Consider the following 22,582-nt stretch of genomic DNA (forward strand, 5'->3'; position numbering starts at 1 on the left):
AGTCCTTGCCTCATATCCATACAAAATCACTGGGACTACTATATGTTCAAACACCTATTTTTGCCCTCTCAGATAATGACCTCTTTTTCCACTTGCACTTCCATGGTTCCATTCATGGCCATGTCCATCCCCAGGTATCTAAAGCACCTCACTTCCAAATTTTCTCCATTCAGACCACACCCAAACTGACTTATCCTCCTGCACTGCTAAACCTAGTACCCTTGCTTATATGCTAATTGCCTGGTTAGTGCTACCCTGTTGAGCAGTTTCGTTATGACATTTTTGCTTGCATCTCAGCTCCTTTTTTACTAGAATAAAAAAGTATGGAAATCTGTAAAAGTCAGAAGTCATGAGTCAGGACTCTCCTAATAGGCCAAGAGTAGCTCCTTTGGTTTATAGTTGGTTGGACAGTCAGAGTGTCGTACACACATATGCCAACATCTATTCAGTGCTGAGCAGTCTCCTCTATTATTACAGTCAGAGTGTCGCACACACACATGCTAACATCTAATCAGTGCTGGGTAGTCTCCTCTATTATTACAGTCAGAGTGTCGTACACACACATGCTAACATCTAATCAGTGCTGAGTAGTCTCCTCTATCATTACAGTCAGAGTGTCGTACACATACATGCTAACATCTAATCAGTGCTGAGTAGTCTCCTCTATTATTAGTCAGTGTCGTACACACGCATGCTAACATCTAATCAATGCTGAGCAGTCTCCTCTATCATTACAGTCAGAGTGTCGTACATACACATGCTAACGTCTAATCAATGCTGAGTAGTCTCCTCTATCATTACAGTCAGAGTGTCGTACACACACATGCTAACATCTAATCAGTGGTGAGTAGTCTCCTCTATTATTACAGTACAGATTTTGCTGTTGCTACACTGCACACATTCTTGCTGACTAGCCAATTTTTTTTATATTATTGTGACAGATTTTTGCTTTTCATTTCTGGAAGATGGTCTGCAAGTTCTAGTGGTGCAAGTGCATCTAAAGTGCCTAGAAGTCTCTTCTTGGATGTAAAATTACAATACTGAGGCAGTTAGACACTGGGGAGTGTCAGGTCTATGTCAGTGATGCAACTTGAAGGGAAGTTGTGGTAGGCTACCTTCAATCTTGTGGGTATACATTAGTATCTGGCAATGCTGAGGCCAGCGTTAACAAAGAAACCAATAGACACAATCATCTTCACCATCATCACTACTGTCTCTATCATCACAACCTAAAAAATATTTTCAGTGATGCAGAGAGGGATTAATGTCACCTAGAGCAGAGCCATGTGATATCCACTGTCCATAGACAGGACATTGCCCCATGTATATCACACTGCTCAAATTCACTCAATCTATAGCCTCCAATATTCCTTTAATGAGTACTACTTCCTTTTTTCCTTCCCATTTCTACTTTATCTGTTGTATGATCTTCCAATCCTAAAACAATAAATGATTTACACCTATCAACCTCCTGCATAATTGGTCTTTTTAATTTTGATCCCACCCTCTTCTATGTTAGACCCTTTAGTGTCGAACTGTCAACCTCTTTGTCTCCGACTTTCTCAAAGTTCTTCCTTTTAGTTAACAAGCACTGGTCCTGTATGCTCTGCACTTTTCTAAGCCTTAATCTTCCTTAATTGCTTGATATCCAACAGTGCATGTTTTTCTTTCTATGGCCTCACTTAATTTCCTTTGTATCTGTTTTAATGAACCTAGGTCTGTGTTGATCCAAGTGCTGAAATTGCTCCCTCAGTAATTCCTTGCCCACTGTGTTTAGTGGACTAGGTATTTGTTATGGTCACTTCCTTTAGTTGTACAGACTTAAGAGCAGGCATCTAGAAAAGACCCATCTGAAATGAATTGCTTTTTAATGTATTTGCCTTCTTTTCACTGGATATTACCTTCTGGATCCCCTAAACTAACTTGAATCTGTTCATACTGCCTTCATTTTTCAAATCCTTAAGCTATTGTCTCATGACACCTATCATTACCTTTAACGTGATTCTTCAGTTTCCGTGTTTCCACCTCCAATGGTGTAACTTTTGATTCTGTTTTTAATCATTTTGAGCAACAACTGCAAATTATCGATCTCTGGTGATTCTTGCTTTGTCTCATATTTTCTTCATGTGCATCTAATTGCAACTTCCTGGTCTTGGCAGTTCATCTTATTTGGATCCATTGCAGACTAAAATGTAAAAACATGTTTGTTAACAGTTTAATTTGATTGTCACAAGTGTCTTCTTTATTTTTTTCTCTTCCTTTTCAAGCATTACTAAAAGTCTTACATTGTTCCCCAAATGATAGAATAATGGTAATGTAGTATGTTAGCATAGGAATAGTTGTGCAGGAAATTTTTTCAATAATTAGCTGTCAGTATTACCTTTTACATTAAGATATTTTACCATTTATTATTTACTCAAGTTACACCTTTTTATGGTAATTCATGAGACACACTTGCTCGTTCTTCCCATGTTAGCCACTCGCATTATTTATTGTTAATCATCCTTTGATGTACAAGTCAGACTTAATATCCAAAAGATATATTATTTAGGGGCCCATTTATACTACACTCCCTCACCTTACTTGAACATACCGTAATAGGTCTGCTGAAATGTTGACCCTCCAAAATCTTGAATTGAAGCTTATAGTTCCGGGAGCTCTTCTCTAGAGGTTGCTATCTTTGGTAACTGTACCTATTCTTTCATTATCTTTCTTTTAAGACAGTTTTTCTCAAACCTTCCTCCATTTTATTATAGTCTTATGGCTCAGGGAATAATGCAACCCTGGAAAGAAATGTAAATTTTGAGGATAAAGCCCTGGAAAGAAATGTAAATTTTGAGGAATGAAACACTGCTTCTCGCTGGAGTGGAGTGGTGTCCTGTGAGCAATTTTTCAAGGTTGTTTCTGGCCCTACCTTCCCTTTTGAGAAACCTTTCTCTTAACCAAAGATGATCACCATTGGGTTGGTAGTCCAGTTCTAAGAATCATGAGGCCACTCAGCATCAGTGGAATGATATTACCATTTGGTGGTTGCTCATTGGTCATTGGGCAGACCTGAGCCAAGCCAGGTTGAACTGAAAGGTTATTAAATGTGAAGTGAGAGGCTTTTATCACACTAAAAGGCTTGGGGTCGAAGGTTTCTAACTCCCTTGGATCTGTAGGACACCCCATAGAGACAGATTTTTATTCTTTAAAATTTACATTTCTTAGCATTTTTTCTTAATGGAGTCAAGCACGTTGTACTTCACTTTTGTGAGAACTAAATCAACACAAAGAATTCTTCAGCAAATGTTATGAATATGATATTTGGTTATTGATATTGTGAAAATGAGTTGCATAAAAAGATATTTAGGGCTGTACTATTTATGTATATCTCTGATGCCCTTTCCCTCCAGGAGCTCCTATCAAGGGGGATGGCCATGGCAAAAGTCCTACTTATCCCTTTTATTATATGCCTCCCTCACATATACCATTCCACACATTCTTCCTCTGTTTCTCTCCCTCCAGTATTCCTCCACCCTATTTGCCCTTGTCACAGGTGGTCTCTCAGTCTTGTATTCTTTCCACATGCCCAAACCACCTCAAAGTATTATGTTTCACCCATTCTACCACTTCACATTTCATTCCCTTTGCATTCCTTACCATAACACATCTCATTCGATTTTGACACACCATGTGCTCTTCTCAAAGAGCTCATTTCTACATTTGCCTCATGATAATTTTGCATATGTACACTTTGCAAGCAGTGATGCTACAGTTCTTTTCTAAATGATGTCCCAGGTGTAATACATTATTTAACTATATCTCATTCAACTTTTCAGCTTTCAACTTTCGAGAGAGAGCCAAAGTTCCTGAACGTTTTCTTCCTCTACTTGATGATCATGAGCGTATGCTTAATGCCTTAAAATCTAGTAATCAGGAATGGATTGCTGTATTGCCACCACACATAACTGGTAAATTTTATGTATGTTTTGTTTTATGGGTTTACTTATTTTCATTGGTATTAGAGACTTGGTTTACTAGTATATGTGATTATCGGTAACTCTGCCTAATTACTGTCATCATCAACTGATATACTTGGTTGTTGGTACTTCATGTATCTTCTGTATGCGTTTTTGTGCTGCACATGTAGCATGGTAGATGTTTAAGGATTGCACTATCTGTCATTGTCATCTTCCACAGAGTCTATTCATCCATTATTGTGAATCACACCCATGTTCAGTGAAGGTACATTTAAAGTGACCATTATGTGTCACATCAAACACATGCACCTGTATAGTTCATATAGTCATTTCCCCAGCATCTAAAGGACTGAATGCCATAAGACTCATATCTTCAGTGTGGATTTTGCTCAAGTTTTGCCACTCATGAAAAAGTTTATCGTGGAACTCAACCTGGCTTTTAAATCCTACCTTTAGACATGGATTTAAACATAGATTTGTTTGATTTTTCCAAACTATTTCACATCCGATAATTGTGATGCAGCACAGAGGACGTTTTCCATGGATCCTTTTAATTTAACATTTATTTCACCCTCCGGGATACAGGTACATTACCGAATTTCTGGTAACTGATGGTTCGGCACCTCCTTTAGTCTGGGCAAAATTACGTGAGGGAACTTGAAATTACCGGAGCCACCAGACTAGCTTATTGGGGGGCCACAGATGGCATTGTGTGTTGAGCACGCTTATTTACATTCTTTGCACTGCAATACTGCAATTCTGTGAGATTCTTAGCTTATTTTGCTTAAATTCAACCCTAGCTATGGCTTCTAAGACATATGAGAGTGTCAGTCATGGTGTCAAATGTAAACTCCAGTCCATATCGATCCAATGGACTGTGGTGTTTCGGTGCGTAAGCTGTGTGACATCTAAAGTATTGGTTCGTCAACTGTTTATGATATAAAGAAGGAAATGGAGAAAATATTGAAATTCTATGCAGACAGTGATTCCAAGAAGCAAATGATGATTAGAGAAACTATGAAAGATGGTAAGAGTACTGAGCACGATCGAGTGATGATGGAATGGTTTCGACAGCGTTGGAGTGAGTGATGGAGTGGACTTGTCAGATAGCATGATAATGGACCAGGCTAAGTTGTTCCATAAACAACTTAAATTACAAAATGACTGTGACTATAGTGAAGGATGGCTTCAAAGATTCAAGAAGTGTCATGGAATTTCCATGAATAAAGTGCAGAGAAAAGTGGTCTGTAAACCACAAAGGAGCTGCCAAGTATGTGGACGAATTTGCAAAATTAATGTACTGTTGTACAAGTACCTCTTTTTCATTTATGTATTTAATTTACATTTAATATTTGTTTAAATTTCTAGCAGTCCATGGTATACTTTAGACACATGGGAGATGCATAATTAGTGGGTTAGAGGTGTATTGATGAATTACTATTACGTGACAACAGCTGGTCCGGCAAAATTGTAAATCTGGCAAGGCTTTGGAACCAAGAGTGATGGAAAATTGGTGGTGTACCTGTATAAATGTTAACATTTATTTCACTCTTGGAGATTTAGACATCAACATTTATTTCACTTTTGGAGATATAAATGTTGACGTTTATTTCACTCTTGGAGATATAAATGTTAACGTTTGTTTCATTATTGGAGATATAAAGCTCATTTAGATTTTGTAATTATGATTCCAGATGCAAGTTAAAAGTTTTCTATAATTTGACATTGATTTGAAACTTTTTTCTATCCCTTGAAAGCATGAAGAAAATGTATATGATGTTATTCATGAGAGAGAAACAAAGCTAGGAAGGTCAAGTGGTCACATTAAGGAAATTAAAGCATAAAATTTTAAGGCCCAGGAGAGGGGTTATTATAAGACTTGCGGTAGGGAGTTAGTTGTTTTAAGACATGGGACAGTGAGTTAGTTGTTATAAGGCATAGGATAGGGAATTAGATGATACAAGGTATAGAATAGGGAGTTGTATGTTTAAAGGTATGGGATAAGACATGGAGTAAGGAGTTAGCTGTTACAAGGGATAGGAGAGGGAGTTTGACTTTATATGGCATAGAATAGGGAGTTAGCTGTTACAGGCTTTGGATTGGGAGTTCTCATAAGTCATGGGATAGGAAGTTAGTTGTTATAAGGCTTGGGTAGGGAGTTCATATAAACCATGTAATAGGGAGTTGTTTTAAGTCATGGGACAGAGTTAGCTGTTATAAAACTCGGGATAGGGATTTAGTTTTTATAAGGCATAGGAAAGAAATTTGGTTAAGGCATGGGATAGGGAGTTGTCATAGTTAATGGGATAGGGAGTTAGTTGCTGTAAGGTATGGGATAGGGAGTTAGTTGCTATGAGGCATGGGATAGGGAGTTAGTTGCTATAAGAAGGGAGGTAAGAAGGATGAGGCTAAAGGTAGGAAAGGCACCTGGAGTGCATGGGATTGTGGCTGAAGTATGGAGGAGAAAGTGTGATAGAGTGGATGCATAGTTGTGCCTTAAGATTGGGTGAAGGCTATTATTGTTCCTTTATTCAAAGAAAAAAGGTGTAAAGGATGTATGTACCAATTATAGAGGAATAAGTCTGTTAAGTATACCAGGAAGTGCATGCAAGAATATTAATTGACAGAGTGATGGAAGTGAGTGAATGCAGAATTGAAGAGGAAGGGGGTTTTAAGAAAGGTTGGGGATGTGTGGATCAGATTTTTGTAGTAAAGATTACCGTGGAAAAGTATTTAGCAAAAGGTAAGCAGTTGTATGCAGCTTTTATGAATCTGGAGAAAGTGTATGGCAGTCAAGTGGAATGCTTTGTGGGATGTGTTAAGGGTATATAGTATAGGGGGACAACTGCTTGGATGGTGTAAAAGTCTTTTATAGAGGAGCAAATGCACGTGTAAGAGTGGATGGAAAGCCAGGTGAAAGTTTTAGGATACATGTAGGTGTGAGGCAGGGCTGTGTGATGTCACCGTAGCTTTTTGATATAGTAAACCCTTTATTTAACGAACCCCAATTTAGTGGATTTTGGATTTAACGGACTGGGCAAATATCAATACATTAATTAATAATAGTTTAGAAGTATATATTTATTATTCTATTATTTTGCTTTGTCGCTGTCTCCCGCGTTAGCGAGGTAGTGCAAGGAAACAGACGAAAGAATGGCCCAACCCACCCACATACACATGTATATACATACACGTCCACGCACGCAAATATACATACCTATACATCTCAACGTATAAATATATATACACACACAGACATATACATATATACACATGTACACAATTCATACTGTCTGCCTTTATTCATTCCCATCGCCACCCTGTCACACATGAAATAACAACCCCCTCCCCCCTCATGTGCGCGAGGTAGCGCTAGGAAGACAACAAAGGCCCCATTCGTTCATACTCAGTCTCTAGCTGTCATGTAATAATGCACTGCAACCACAGCTCCCTTTCCACATCCAGGCCCCACAGAACTTTCCATGGTTTACCCCAGACGCTTCACATGCCCTGGTTCAATCCATTGACAGCATGTCGACCCCGGTATACCACATCATTCCAATTCACTCTATTCCTTGCGTGCCTTTCACCCTCCTGTATGTTCAGGCCCCGCTCACTCAAAATCTTTTTCACTCCATCTTTCCACCTACAATTTGGTCTCCCACTTCTTGTTCCCTCCGTCTCTGACACATATATCCTCTTGGTCAATCTTTCCTCACTCATTCTCTCCATGTGACCAAACCATTTCAAAACACCTTCTCTAATGCCACACCATGCGCATTTCATATCAGTTGTTTTTGGTAGTGTGGGGTATACTCGCTTTGTTTTGGTCTCAGTATGCCTCAGGCTACCGTGCTTTCAGGTTTTATGCAGATAATTGTGACTTTAAAATTCAAAATGGCATCAAGTGATAGAGGAGCTAAGAGAAAGCATGTGAAGTGTATATTTCATTACCGTATATTGTTTTTAAAATGGCCCTTAGGTTATATTCTTGATTTAACGGATTTTCAGCATTAACAGACACCCCCTCCCCGATTAGTTTGTTAAATTGAGGGTTTACTGTTTATATATGGATGGAGAGATGAGAGAAATGAAAGCAAAACTAGGGAAAAGGGTGCAGAGAAGGAGTGTGATGGTGAGACATGGTGGCTAGTGGCAAGCCTGTTTGCAGATGATATTTCTTGTTTGTGGAGAGTGAAGAGGAGTTGCAGAAGGTTTTAAGTGTGTTTTATGATGTTTGTAAGTGTAGAAGATTGAAGGTAAATGCAAGTCAAGGTAAAGTCATGGTGTTTGAAAGGAAATGGAGGGAAAGTATATATTTCGTAAAAACCATATAGAGTGAAAGAAGAAAGTGTACTGAATTGTGCTGTTGATATGGGGGGAAAAAATACTGGAAAAAGTGAGGTTATCTAAGTATGTAGGAGCTGTCTTTGGTAAGTGTGGTGATATGGAAGGAGAAATAAGAGAGAGAGCAGTACAGAGTAGAAGAGTCATTGGGTTTCTTAATAGAATAATGAAGGGTAAAGGTATAAGTATGGAGGTGAACAGAGGATTAAGGGATAGCATAGGCCTTCCAATCCTGGTTATGCAGCAGAAACATGGATGTGAAATGAGGCACAGAGGTTAAGAAATGAGGAAATGAGATATTTGAAAAGAGCATGTGGTGTGACAAGATGGAATGAAGAAAGAAATGACAGGGTGTATGAGAGATGTGGTATGGCAAGGAATGCAAAGGGAGTGAATTGTGGAGTGGTAGAATGGGTGAAATGTAATACTTTGAGGTGGTTTAGGCATGTGGAAAGAATGCAAGACTGAAAGTTTACAAGGAGTGTATGACAGTACAATTAAAGGGGTTGGTGTGAGTAGAAGACCACCTTTTGATTTGGGCAAATAGGGTGGAATGATGAATGTTTGGGAGGCATGTAATGACAGGGATAAGTGGAGACTTTTGCTGTGGCCACCCCCAAATGGGAATTCCCAGAGGGAATGGGCGTCAGATATGTAGATGAGTAGAAGGCATGGGATAGGGAGTTTGTTGCTATAAGTTATGGGATAGGGAGTTAGTTATTACAAGGTATGGGATAGAGAGTTAGCTGTTGTAAGTATGGGATAGGGAGTTACTTGTTACAAGGCCTGAGATAGGGAGTTCGTTGCTATAAGGCATTGGATAGGGAGTTAGTTGCTATAAGGTATGGGATAGGGAGTTACATGTTACAAGGCATGGGATAGGGAGTTCATTGCTCTAAGGTATGGGATAGGGAGTTAGTTGCTATAAGGCATGGGATAGGGAGTTAGTTGCTATAAGGTATGGGATAGGGAGTTACATGTTACAAGGCATGGGATAGGGAGTTCATTGCTCTAAGGTATGGGATAGGGAGTTAGTTGCTATAAGGTATGGGATAGGGAGTTACATGTTACAAGGCATGGGATAGGGAGTTCATTGCTCTAAGGTATGGGATAGGGAGTTAGTTGCTATAAGGCATGGGATAGGGAGTTAGTTGCTATAAGGTATGAGATAGGGTGTTAGTTGTTGTAAGGCATGGGATAAGGAGTTCATTGCTGTAGGGCATGGGATAGGGAGTTAGTCGTTATAAGGCATTGGAAAGGGAGTTAGTTGCTATAAGGTATGGGTTATGGGGTTCATTGCTGTAAGGCATGGGATAGGGAGTTCATTGCTGTTAGGCATGGGATAGGGAGTTGTTTTTGTTGTAAGGCATGGGATAGGGAGTTAGTTGCCATAAGGTATGGGATAGGGAGTTAGTTGCAATAAGGTATGGGATAGGGAGATAGTTGCTATAAGGCATAGGATAGGGAATTAGTTGTTATTAGGCATAGGATAATGAGTTTTTATAAGACAAGATAGGGAGTAAGTTTTTTCAAGGCTTGGGATAGGGTGTTAGATGTTATAAGGCATAGGGTAGAGATTCATTTTTTTTTAAAAAGGCATGGGATAAGGAGTTAGTTATGTAAACAATTCCTAAAGATTAGGAGCTGCTTGAACAAGTACTGTGAGAACCACCACTTATGAAAGACAATGAGAAATATCCCTTGTGCACATCAAAATTCATTTCATTTTTTTTAGTGACCAACAGTGGGCCAAACAGAGACAGAGAAGAACTATCAGAGAAAGAAATGACACCAAAAGCACTCTGCCAAGTTCAGCAGAACAAAGCATATTACCCCCCCCCCCCCCCCCCCCCAAAAAAAAAAAAAAAAAAAAAAAATACAGACAAGCCATGTAACATCATTTCATATATGCCAACATTTAAGGACTTAAATCAAATAGAACAAATGAAGTATTTGTGGCCTTAACTGAAACAAAGACTAAAGACCATGAGAATAGTGAAGTGTGGATTCCAAACTACAACCTTTACAAATGCAAGAAGACTAGAAGATCATTTGGAGGAGTTGGACTGTATATAGTAGATACTCTTATAACAGCTTAGCTCCTGAACTCCTCAAATGATGTATTAGAAGCACTCGTAGTCAAGTTAAAAACCCAAATCTGATTATTACATTGATTTATAGACCATTAGATGCAAAACCTCAAGAATTTATGGAACAAATACAAAACACAGAATCATGTCTTGACCTCTATAGAAGAAACCCAGTCTCAAATATACTTGTCTTAGGAGACTAAACCTACCACATATTAAATGGAGATAGGTAGGAAATGAATCACAGCCCACACTCCTGGCACTGGAAGCAACTTGGAATAACAGCTCTGAAAAAGTGAGTGATAAAGACTATATGGAAAGCTCTCGCAACCAACAAGTAACAAATCCAACCAGAAGAAATAATATTTTGGACTTAAACTTGTTTTAACTACTGTGGACTTAGTAAGAGATATTACAATCTCAAACAACCTGTAATCTGATCACGACCTGATTGAGGTGAAAAGAAGTTTGGATATTAAAATGCCTTGTCAAAACATACGTAACAATGGAAGTGTTTTCAGCAATTTCAGTTTTAATAGTAAATGGATAAATTGGGAGGACATATTTAATGAGATATCTGTGACGCTTCAAAAAGTCACACGAAATTGTCATGTATAGAAGTGGATAAGAAATTACGAGTTCCCTTCCATCTATTGCTGTTCTTCATAGTAGTAAAATTCAGTTTACTAAGATTTTCTAGCAATGACAGATGAGTAACAACGAAAATTTTGCTACAAAAATTGAATCCTCAGCACATCAGTTACATCATCACATCAGTTTATTTAGGGCTCGACCATTAATTAACGAGGATAAAATGAATACTATGCATAAACCTAATCCTTTCCTGCAAAATTAAGTGTGGCTTATCTCAAACAAACTGGTGAAAATATTCATGTTACAGGTACACCACCAATTTTCCGGTACTCTTGGTTCTAAAGCCTGGCCGGATTAACCATTTTGCTGGACCAACCATGGTCATGTAATAAAAATTCATCAACACTCCTGTAATCCACTAATTTTACATATCCTATGTGCCTGAAGTATACCATGGACTGCTAGAAATTTGAATCAAACAAATATCAAATGCTTGAGCACCCTAAGATGGTAAGTCTGTCCTTAGATTGTTTGAATCCTGTGGGGTCTTCTTCGTCTTCTGTTGTTAGTGTATTCCTGGGTGTGCATCGCCAGAATAATGCAGTTTTGTCTGCATTATACACCTGCTCAGGACTGAGGTGCTTGTCAGCTACGAGTTTTGCAAATTCGTCCACATACTCAGCAGCTCCTTCGTGGTCTGCAGACCACATTTCTCTGCATACTTTATTCATGGAAATTCCATGATGCTTCTTGAAACTTTGAAGCTGTCCTTCACTATAGTCACGCTCATGTTGTAATTTAAGTTCTTTATGGAACAACTCAGCCTGGTCCATTATCATGCTACCTGACAAGTCCACTCCATCACTCCAAGGCTGTCGAAATCATCGATCGTGCTCAGTACTCATACCATCTTTCATAGTTTTTCTAATCATCACTTGCTTCTTGGAATTGCTGTCTGCATAGAATTTCAATATTTTCTCCCTTTGCTTCTTTAAATGATAAACAGTTGATGAATCAATACAGTAGATATCACACGGCCTATGCACCAAAACACCATGGTCCATTTTTTTCAACAGTTTTACTTTATCTTGGATCAATATGGACTGGTGTTTACGTTTGACACCACAACTGACACACTCATATGTCTTAGAAGCCATAGCTAGGGTTAACTTTAAGCAAAATAAGCTAAGAATCTCACAGAATTGCGGTATCACCACCAACAAGTGCGGTGTAAAAAATGTAAATAAGCGTGCCCTACACAATGCCATCTGTGCCAGCCCAGTAAACTAGTTTGGGTGATTTTAAGTTCCCTCCCGTAATTTTGTCCAGACTAAAGAAGGTGCTAAACCATCTGTTGCCGGAAATTTGGTGGTGTACCTGTACCGTTACAAATGCCAAATCATGTCTATGTAAAACATTTAAGAATTGATATTATATGGAAAATCAATGAGACAATGACCAATTCATAATGGAAGAGATTGAAGAGGTCAGAATTTTACAGCCATCTCCTACTTGGGAATACTTGGCCCTTATGTTCTGATGTTTTGGCTTGCTTTTGTTTGTATTGCATATTGTGCTATGCATCATTGAGTGAGTCGACAGTGAGCTGGAGGAGAGTGAAATCACTTCATCGTGGCATCGATTTTGGGTACAAAATCAAGCAGGAAGAAGCAGACTTTTTGGTCAGAATACACCAGGGAGTAGCACTTATATTGTGCAATCGAGAAAGGATGAATTTACTGCATGATGTCAAGTTTGCTCTTCTGATTTTAGCTCTGCAGTTAGAGAAGTGAATGACATTCAGGCCCACCTGAGCAGGAAAAAACATACCAGCATGGCAAAAAGTTCAGGGAGCAATCATGACATTGGACAGTTCTTCCATCATCTGATTGATTACTCAATAATAAGAGCAGAAACTCAGATTACTAAATTTCTAATTGAACTCAACATTGCATTTGTTGCTTCAGATCACCTGAATGACCTTTTCAGAGTCATGTTTTCAGACAGCTCTATTGCTTTGAGGTTTGCCTCTCGAAGAACCAAAACAACAACCATAGCTGGGACTCTTGGCCAAGAGTACAAAGGCATGTTACTTCCTTTTCTCCATTTGATGTTTTTCACAATGTGAACATAGATCTAGCCTAGATTTAAATATAAATCAGTATGAACAATAAACAGACCAGCTGCCCTCAAAGTTCCAGATTTTCCAGATTTTGTTTAGACTTCTGATGTTTCAATCAACACCCCTGTCAATTTTGGTTATGCTGCCCCATTGTAAACGATTTGCAACAAATCATGAATAAATAGTCAGGAAAGGAGTAGATTATGGCTTAAAAATCTGTTTTGAAGGCTAAAACTATGGTCATATCTAAATCTAAAATTCCACTGAGGGTTTCTATAAAAGTATATGGAAAAACACTACAGCAGGCAAAGGATAGGGTGGTTGAATGATATAAAGAAAGTAACATTTGGTAAGAAAGGAAGTATAGGAGCATTGGTCCGAACTACAGAAAGTAGGAAAAAATGGCATGCCGTAGTTGCCAACCCCCACCTTGTTGGGGAAGGCACATCGATTGATTAACTGCCCCATTGATTTATCCTGTATACAGTCAACAGCACTCTCTCAATTTCCTTGTCAGTCAATGTGCGACTGTCTGGGGTAGACATTTGCGTTGCATGGCAACAAATATTTCTAGTTTATGATTTTTTTTATTTATGCTATTCAACATTATATGATTTTTTAATTGTGTGTTGATCAATGATTCATGCATGGGTTACATATTAATTAATCCTACCCACAGATTTCCTTGTAGCATTGACTATCTGTTTTTTGAATCTTATTAACAGCTGAAATCCTGAAGATCAGAGAAGCACCATTCTTTATGTTAGCAGATTGCAGCTCAGATCGTGGGGCACAAGAGCAGTTATATCCTGTTATTATGCAATAGTTCTTAGTGTCCAGCTGGAAATTGCTACCACAAAGGAACAATCTAATGGGAGAAACATCTTTCAGCAACACAGGACAGGCCTCCTCTAAGAAGACATCATCTCTACCTTCATCCTCAAAAAGATTGGGCAAAGTTGACAGAGTGACTGCATCTACTGGGGTATTATTTCCAGGAAAAAAAGACAAGTGTCATCACACTCACTGAAAGGGATACATCAAGTACTTGTAATAAAGCAGCTTCAGGCAGTGTTGACAACAGAAAGAAAGCTTCATCTGAAGCTACATTGATTGGAAGCAGGAAAAAAGCTGATTTGTGTTTCAGTGCAGATTGTGTAGCTAGTGTTTCTGTAGACAAAGCTGGTAAGATCCTTACAAGACTCATTGGTTACAACAAACTGTATTGTATGTTCCTCCTTAAAACCATTCCTCCATTCATCAAGCTCAATCTTGAGCTGCAAGAAGAAGCACCAAAGATCCATTTTTACCTGAAAAGTTACAGGTCTTCCTACAAGAGATACTGCTCCACTTTGTGAAGCCTGAGCTCAGTGATTGCAAGTTCTCCATCACCTGAACAGTGCAGTTATAGGGAAAAGTGCAGGATCTCATCTTGGGGAGTGATGTTATGAACTTTCTCACAACAAAAGCATTCTAATTAAAACATAAGGAAGTATTCTTCACATTAGTCAGGAAATACATCGTTTGTGTATGTGATTATGTGCTCAAGAAGTTCCCCCTAAAGAATAGGCTGATTCAGAATGCAAGTGTTGCTAACCCAAGGAAGAGAATGGATGCAAAGTTTGCATCATTGCTCTACTCTGTGAAGAAATTCCACTTCATGGAAGAGCAGACAGATGAGCTTGAACTTGAATTTGCTGATCACTGCCAGGTACATCATCACTTGAAGGTGTATATCTTGACCAAAGATCTGATGAGTTGTGGGTGACCATTATACAACTAATAGACATGTCCTCTTATAAGGAAAAGTACATACATCTTACCAGAATAATGTTTGTTATCCTGTCAGTTGCTGACAGCATTGCTGAAGAGGAGAGAATTTTCAGTCTGTAAAGGAAAAAATCCTCTGAATTTTGCACACACCTTGGCCACAGGCATTATCAGATTTCCTCACACAGAAAGTGTATAGCTGTGCTAAAAAAAAAGCAGTTGTCATCAATTGAAGTTCAGTGAAAGGCTTCTGGAGAACTGCAAACAGGTAACCACATTTTATAACAAAAAGCTCTCTAGCCTGGACTAAATATGTGTGGACAAACAAATATTAGAAACTCTGTTGACTTAGATCGAGGACCAAAAATGAAACTACCAACTAGATACTTTGTTGGTTTTAAAGTCAACAGTTGTGGACTGTCTACTTGTAGATAAACAAATGGAGATAACAGCTTGTACACTGGACACCACAGTTGCCTGTTCTGAAAGTGCAGCCTCTATTGCCTGTCGAAAAACATTTTGCAAAATTTCTTATTTTTGCCATCCGGGTTCCTTTTTTTTTTTTTTTTGTTTGACAAGGTTGGCAGCTTGGTATTTGCAGCTTTAACAGATCAGGAGACAGTGTATGACAGAGTTAAGAGGAATGTTTTATAGAATGTGTTTATATTTATTCATTTATTTTGCTTTGTCGCTGTCTCCCGCATTCGCGAGGTAGCGCAAGGAAACAGCCGAAAGAAATGGCCCAACCCACCCCCATACACATGTATATACAGACACATCCGCACACGCAAATATACATACCCATACATCTCAATGTACACATATATATATACACACACAGACATATACATATATACACATGCAAAGAATTCACACTGCCTGCCTTTGTTCATTCCCATCGCCACCTCACCACACATGGAATAACATCCCCCTCCCCCCTCATGTGTGCGAGGTAGCGCTAGGAAAAGACAACAAAGGCCCCATTCGTTCACACTCAGTCTCTAGCTGTCATGCAATAATGCCCGAAAACACAGCTCCCTTTCCACATCCAGGCCCCACAGAACTTTCCATTGTTTACCCCCAGATGCTTCACATGCCCTGATTCAATCCATTGACAGCACGTCAACGCCGGTATACCACAGTGATCCAATTTACTCTATTCCTTGCCCGCCTTTCACCCTCCTGCATGTTCAGGCCCCAATCACTCAAAATCTTTTTCACTCCATCTTTCCACCTCCAATTTGGTCTCCCACTTCTCCTTGTTCCCTCCACCTCCGACACATATATCCTCTTCGTCAATCTTTCCTCACTTATTCTCTCCCTGTGCCCAAACCATTTCAAAACACCCTCTTCTGCTCTCTCAACCACGCTCTTCTTATTTCCACACATCTCTCTTACCCTTACATTACTTACTCGATCAAACCACCTCACACCACATATTGTCCTCAGACATCTCATTTCCAGCACATCCACCCTCCTGCACACTACTCTATCCATAGCCCACTCCTCGCAACCGTACAACATTGTTGGAACCACGATTCCTTCAAACATAGCCATTTTTGCTTTCCGAGATAATGTTCTTGACTTCCACACATTTTTCAAGGCTCCCAGGATTTTCGCCCCCTCCCCCACCCTATGATTCACTTCCGCTTCCATGGTTCCATCCGCTGCCAGATCCACTCCCAGATATCTAAAACACTTCACTTCCTCCAGTTTTTCTCCATTCAAACTTACCTCCCAGTTGACTTGACCCTCAACCCTACTCTACCTAATAACCTTGCTCTTATTCACATTTACTCTTAGCTTTCTTCTTTCACACACTTTACCAAACTCAGTCACCAGCTTCTGCAGTTTCTCACAAGAATCAGCCACCAGCACTGTATCATCAGTGAACAACAACTGACTCACTTCCCAAACTCTCTCATCCCCAACAGACTGCATACTTGCCCCTCTTTCCAAAACTCTTGCATTCACCTCCCTAACAACCCCATCCATAAACAAATTAAACAGCCATGGAGACATCACACACCCCTGCCACAAACCTACATTCACTGAGAACCAATCACTTTCCTCTCTTCCTACACGTACACATGCATTACACCCTCGATAAAAACTTTTCACTGCTTCTAGCAACTTGCCTCCCACACCATATATTCTTAATACCTTCCACAGAGCATCTCTATCAACTCTATCATATGCCTTCTCCAGATCCATAAATGCTACATACAAATCCATTTGCTTTTCTACGTATTTCTCACATACATTCTTCAAAGCAAACACCTGATCCACACATCCTCTACCACTTCTGAAACCACACTGCTCTTCCCCAATCTGATGCTCTGTACATGCCTTCACCCTCTCAATCAATACCCTCCCATATAATTTACCAGGAATACTCAACAAACTTATACCTCTGTAATTTGAGCACTCACTCTTATCCCCTTTGCCTTTGTACAATGGCACTATGCATGCATTCTGCCAATCCTCAGGCACCTCAAGATGAATCATACATACATTAAATAACCTTACCAACCAGTCAACAATACAGTCACCCCCTTTTTTAATAAATTCCACTGCAATACCATCCAAACCTGCTGCCTTGCCAGCTTTCATCTTCCACAAAGCTTTTACTACCTCTTCTCTGTTTACCAAATCATTTTCCCTAACCCTCTCACTTTCAACACCACCTCGACCAAAACACCCTATATCTGCCACTCTTATCATCAAACACATTCAACAAACCTTCAAAATACTCACTCCATCTCCTTCTCACATCACCACTACTTGTTATCACCTCCCCATTAGCCCCCTTCACCGAAGTCCCCATTTGCTCCCTTGTCTTATGCACTTTATTTACCTCCCTCCAGAACATCTTTTTATTCTCCCTAAAATTTAATGATACTCTCTCACCCCAACTCTCATTTGCCCTCTTTTTCACCTCTTGCACCTTTCTCTTGACCTCCTGTCTCTTTCTTTTATACATCTCCCACTCATTTGCATTTTTTCCCTGCAAAAATCGCCCAAATGCCTCTCTCTTCTCTTTCACTAATACTCTTACTTCTTCATCCCACCACTCACTACCCTTTCTAATCAACCCACCTCCCACGCTTCTCAAGCCACAAGCATCTTTTGCGCAAGCCATCACTGCTTCCCTAAATACATCCCATTACTCCCCCACTCCCCTTACCTCCTTTGTTCTCACCTTTTTCCATTCTGTACTCAGTCTCTCCTGTTAAGGATATATATAGAGTAGAGGGACAACTGTTGGATGATGTGAAAGCCTTCTAAAGAGTAGCAAATGCATGTGTAAGAGTGAATGAAGTTAAGCTAAGGTTTTGGTATACATGTGGATGTGATGCAGGTCTGTGGGATATCACCATGGCTTTTTAACATATATGGATGAAGAGATAAAAGAGGTGAAAGCAAAAGTTAAAGAAAGGGAGTGCAGAGGAGTGTGGTGGTGAGGTATGGAGGATAGTGACAAGCCTGTTTGCAGATGATATTGTGTTGTTTGCTGAGAGTGAAGAGGAAGTGCAGAAGGTTTAAGTGGCTTATGACATATGTAAGCACAGGAAATTGAAGGTAAATGTGAGTAAAAGTAAAGTTATGGTATTTGAAAACAGAGTGTAAGGATAGATTTTGCAAAGCCCTGTAGAGTGGTAGAAGAAAGTGTACTAAACTGTGTTGTAAATATGAGGGGAGAAGTAAGACGACTGGAAGAGGTGAGAGAATTTAAGTATTTAGGAGCTATCTTGTTTAGGTTTGGTGAGATGGAAGGAGAGAGTAATACAGAGTAGAAGAGTTGTTGGGTTCCTTAATAGAATAATGAAGGGTACAGGTTCAAGTATGGAAGTGAAGAGAGGATTAAGGGACAGCATAGTCCTCCCAACCCTGACCTATGAAGACAAAACATGGAAGTGGAATGAGGCACAGAGGTTAAGCATACAGGCTGTGGAAATGAGCTATCTGAGGGGAGCATGCAGTATGACTGGATGGAACAATGAGAGGATGTATAAGAGATGTGTTATGGCAGGGAATGCAAAGGGAATGAATTGTGGAGTGGTAAGAATTGGTGAAATTTAGTACTTGGAGGTCGTTTGGGCATTTGGAAAGAATGCATAACAGCAGTTTACAAGGAGAGTGTATGATAGTACAATTAAAAGAGTTGATGTAAGAGGAGGACCTCCTTTGACATGAGGAAATAGAGTGGGAGAGTAGTAAAGGGGGAGTAATTGTGGAAGGATGCATGGAATGGCATATGTGAGGTAAGCATCGAGTACAAGGATAAGTGAAGACTTTTTACCATGGCTTCTCACTTGAAGGGAGCTCCTGGAAGGAATGGATGCCAGAGATATAGACAGATAGAAAGGCTTAAAACCATTGCCTTTATTTATAGAAGTAATAAGAAAACCATTTACAGTGGCAGTATCATAACCAATGAGGTTAGTGGAGCTGCTACTGCAGTAGGGGCTTGAAAATTGGGAAAAGTTGAATTTGAGTTAGGGGAGTACCCAGATCTAACCCTGCCTTCTTGAGGTGACATCATTAATACATCTTTGGAGTGGATTAAAAGGGGAGGCATTGCCCAATGCCATCAGGGCAGTAGATTGTAACACAGACAAACACTTGTGGTGTGCAGAGGATTTTAGTTTTTTGGACAATATGAGAGCCCTGCTGCCTCTGGGAAACACTTCACAGGAGTTGCTCTCTACCAATGGGCCATCAAGGGTAAGGCATTAAAGGCTAAGAAGTATCTCTGGAGTCCACTAGTTATACCAGGGAGTAAAAGGGATGAGCAACTGAGGGTGATTGCTCCAAATATTAATGGGACCTCTGGTCAGAATAAAAGAAGGGGGCTTATAGAGAAACATAAGAAAATTATTTGGTAAAGAAAATTATTTGGTAAACAGAGAAGAGGTGGTAAAAGCTTTGTGGAAGATGAAAGCTGGCAAGGCAGCGGGTTTGGATGGAATTGCAGTGGAATTTATTAAAAAGGGGGTGATCGTAATGTTGACTGGTTGGTAAGGTTATTTAATGTATGTATGATTCATAGTGAGGTGCCTGAGGATTGGCAGAATGCTTGCATAGTGCCACTGTACAAAGGCAAAGGGGACAAAGGTAAGTGCTCAAATTACAGAGGTATAAGTTTGTTGAGTATTCCTGGTAAATTATATGGGAGGGTATTGATTGAGAGGGTGAAGGCATGTACAGAGCATCAGATTGGGGAAGAGCACTGTGGTTTCAGAAGTGGTAGAGGATGTGTGGATCAGGTGTTTGCTTTAAAGAATGTATGTGAGAAATACTTAGAAAAGCAAATGGATTTGTATGTAGCATTTATGGATCTGGAGAAGGCATATGGTAGAGTTGATAGAGATGCTCTGTGGAAGGTATTAAGAATATATGGTGTGGGAGGCAAGTTGCTAGAAGCAGTGAAAAGTTTTTTATCGAGGATGTAAGGCTTGTGTACGTGTAGGAAGAGAGGAAAGTGATTGGTTCTCAGTGAATGTAGGTTTGTGGCAGGGGTGTGTGATGTCTCCATGGTTGTTTAATTTGTTTATGGATGGGGTTGTTAGGCAGGTGAATGCAAGAGTTTTGGAATGAGGGGCAAGTATGCAGTCTGTTGTGGATGAGAGAGCTTGGGAAGTGAGTCAGTTGTTGTTCGCTGATGATACAGCACTGGTGGCTGATTCATGTGAGAAACTGGAGAAGCTGGTGACTGAGTTTGGTAAAGTGTGTGAAAGAAGAAAGTTGAGAGTAAATGTGAATAAGAGCAAGGTTATTAGGTACAGTAGGGTTGAGGGTCAAGTCAATTGGGAGGTAAGTTTGAATGGAGAAAAACTGGAGGAAGTGAAGTGTTTTAGATATCTGGGAGTGGATTTGGCAGCGGATGGAACCATGGAAGCGGAAGTGAATCATAGGGTGGGGGAGGGGGCGAAAATTCTGGGGGCCTTGAAGAATGTGTGGAAGTCGAGAACATTATCTCGGAAAGTAAAAATGGGTATGTTTGAAGGCATAGGGGTTCCAACAATGTTGTATGGTTGCGAGGAGTGGGCTATGGATAGAGTTGTGTGCAGGAGGGTGGATGTGCTGGAAATGAAATGTTTGAGGACAGTATGTGGTGAGAGGTGGTTTGATCGAGTAAGTAATAATAGGGTAAGAGAGATGTGTGGTAATAAAAAGAGTGTGGTTGAGAGAGCAGAAGAGGGTGTTTTGAAATGGTTTGATCACATGGAGAGAATGAGTGAGGAAAGATTGACGAAGAGGATATATGTGTCAGAGGTGGAGGGAACGAGGAGAAGTGGGAGACCAAATTGGAGGTGGAAAGATGGAGTGAAAAAGATTTTGAGTGATCGGGGCCTGAACATGCAGGAGGGTGAAAGGCGTGCAAGGAATAGAGTGAATTGGAACGATGTGGTATACCGGGGTCGACGTGCTGTCAATGGATTGAACCAGGGCATGTGAAGCGTTTGGGGTAAACCATGGAAAGTTGTGTGGGGCCTGGATGTGGAAAGGGAGCTGTGGTTTCGGTGCATTATTACATGACAGCTAGAGACTGAGTGTGAATGAATGGGGCCTTTGTTGTCTTTTCCTAGCGCTACCTCGCACACATGAGGGGGAAGGGGGTTGTTATTCCATGTTTGGCGAGGTGGCGATGGGAATGAATAAAGGCAGACAGTATGAATTATGTACATGTGCATATATGTATATGTCTGTGTGTGTATATATATGTATACATTGAGATGTATAGGTATGTATATATGCGTGTGTGGACATGTATGTATATACATGTGTATGTGGGTGGGTTGGGCCATTCTTTCGTCTGTTTCCTTGCGCTACCTCGCTAATGCGGGAGACAGCGACAAAGCAAAATAATAATGATAATAATAGTTTGGATGTGCTGGGGAATGGGAAACCCATATCCCAGGGCAGAGTGTATGGAGTGGAAATGGAAATGATGAATACAAGATGTGGGAGGATATGGAAGGGAGGAATGAATGAAAATTATCAGGGAAGACGGAAAGATGTGCAATGTATCAAGAATTATATAGTATGCATGGGTATGTGCATATGCACCTGTGATTATGAAGACTGCGAGGTAAGGATGAAATTAAGCATTACTTGGGAAATTTGAATGACTATAAACAGGTCTGAGAAGGAGAGAAAGGGTGTTGTAATGGGTGATATGAATGCAAAGATGGGATGTGATGACATTGGTGAGATAAGTAGTAAATGGGGAGTGCCTGCAGTAAATGAGAATGGAAGTTATCTTGTGGATGTCTATGCTATCCACAGGTACACATGGATAAGAAATGATGGAAGAAAAGAACAAAAGGGAGGTATGGTGTAAGGAAGAATGGAGAGGTAAAACTTTTGGCAAGCAAGAAGATGAGCCAGAAAAAAATGCAAGGACTATGAAGGAAACAGTCATGTCTCAATGAGGTGTTTAAAATGTTTAGAGAAAGACTGTTTAAGGTTGTAGTATTAGTTGTGATATATAAAAGGGAAATGCATTGTGGATGACTGACATTAAAAATGCTGTGGAAGAGAAAAAATAAGACATGGCAGATTGCTCAAAAGAAATGTTCCAGTAGAAGTTCAGCAAAGGAGGAAGAAAGAATATAAGATGTGTAAGCAGAATGTTAAGAAGCTGATAGAGGAAAGCAAAGAAAGAGTAGATGAAGATTTTGGAAAATAAG

The 22,582-nt window shown here is 39.9% G+C and overlaps 1 protein-coding gene across 3 annotated transcripts in view; it reads left to right on the forward strand.

Annotated features, from left to right (window-relative positions):
• The window catches only part of LOC139761751 (methylglutaconyl-CoA hydratase, mitochondrial-like), a 115,827-nt gene that overhangs the window by 84,143 nt on the left and 9,102 nt on the right, over positions 1-22,582 (forward strand). For all 3 annotated transcript variants that reach the window (XR_011715602.1, XM_071686186.1, XM_071686183.1), the window contains exon 4: positions 3,822-3,953. Coding sequence is in view for 2 of the 3 variants with exons in the window: in XM_071686186.1 (XP_071542287.1) it covers positions 3,822-3,953 (132 nt within the window). In the remaining variant the exon portion in view is untranslated. The remainder of the gene's footprint in view (positions 1-3,821; positions 3,954-22,582) is intronic.

Source organism: Panulirus ornatus, chromosome 41, assembly GCF_036320965.1.
Source record: "Panulirus ornatus isolate Po-2019 chromosome 41, ASM3632096v1, whole genome shotgun sequence".
NCBI lineage: Eukaryota > Metazoa > Arthropoda > Malacostraca > Decapoda > Palinuridae > Panulirus > Panulirus ornatus.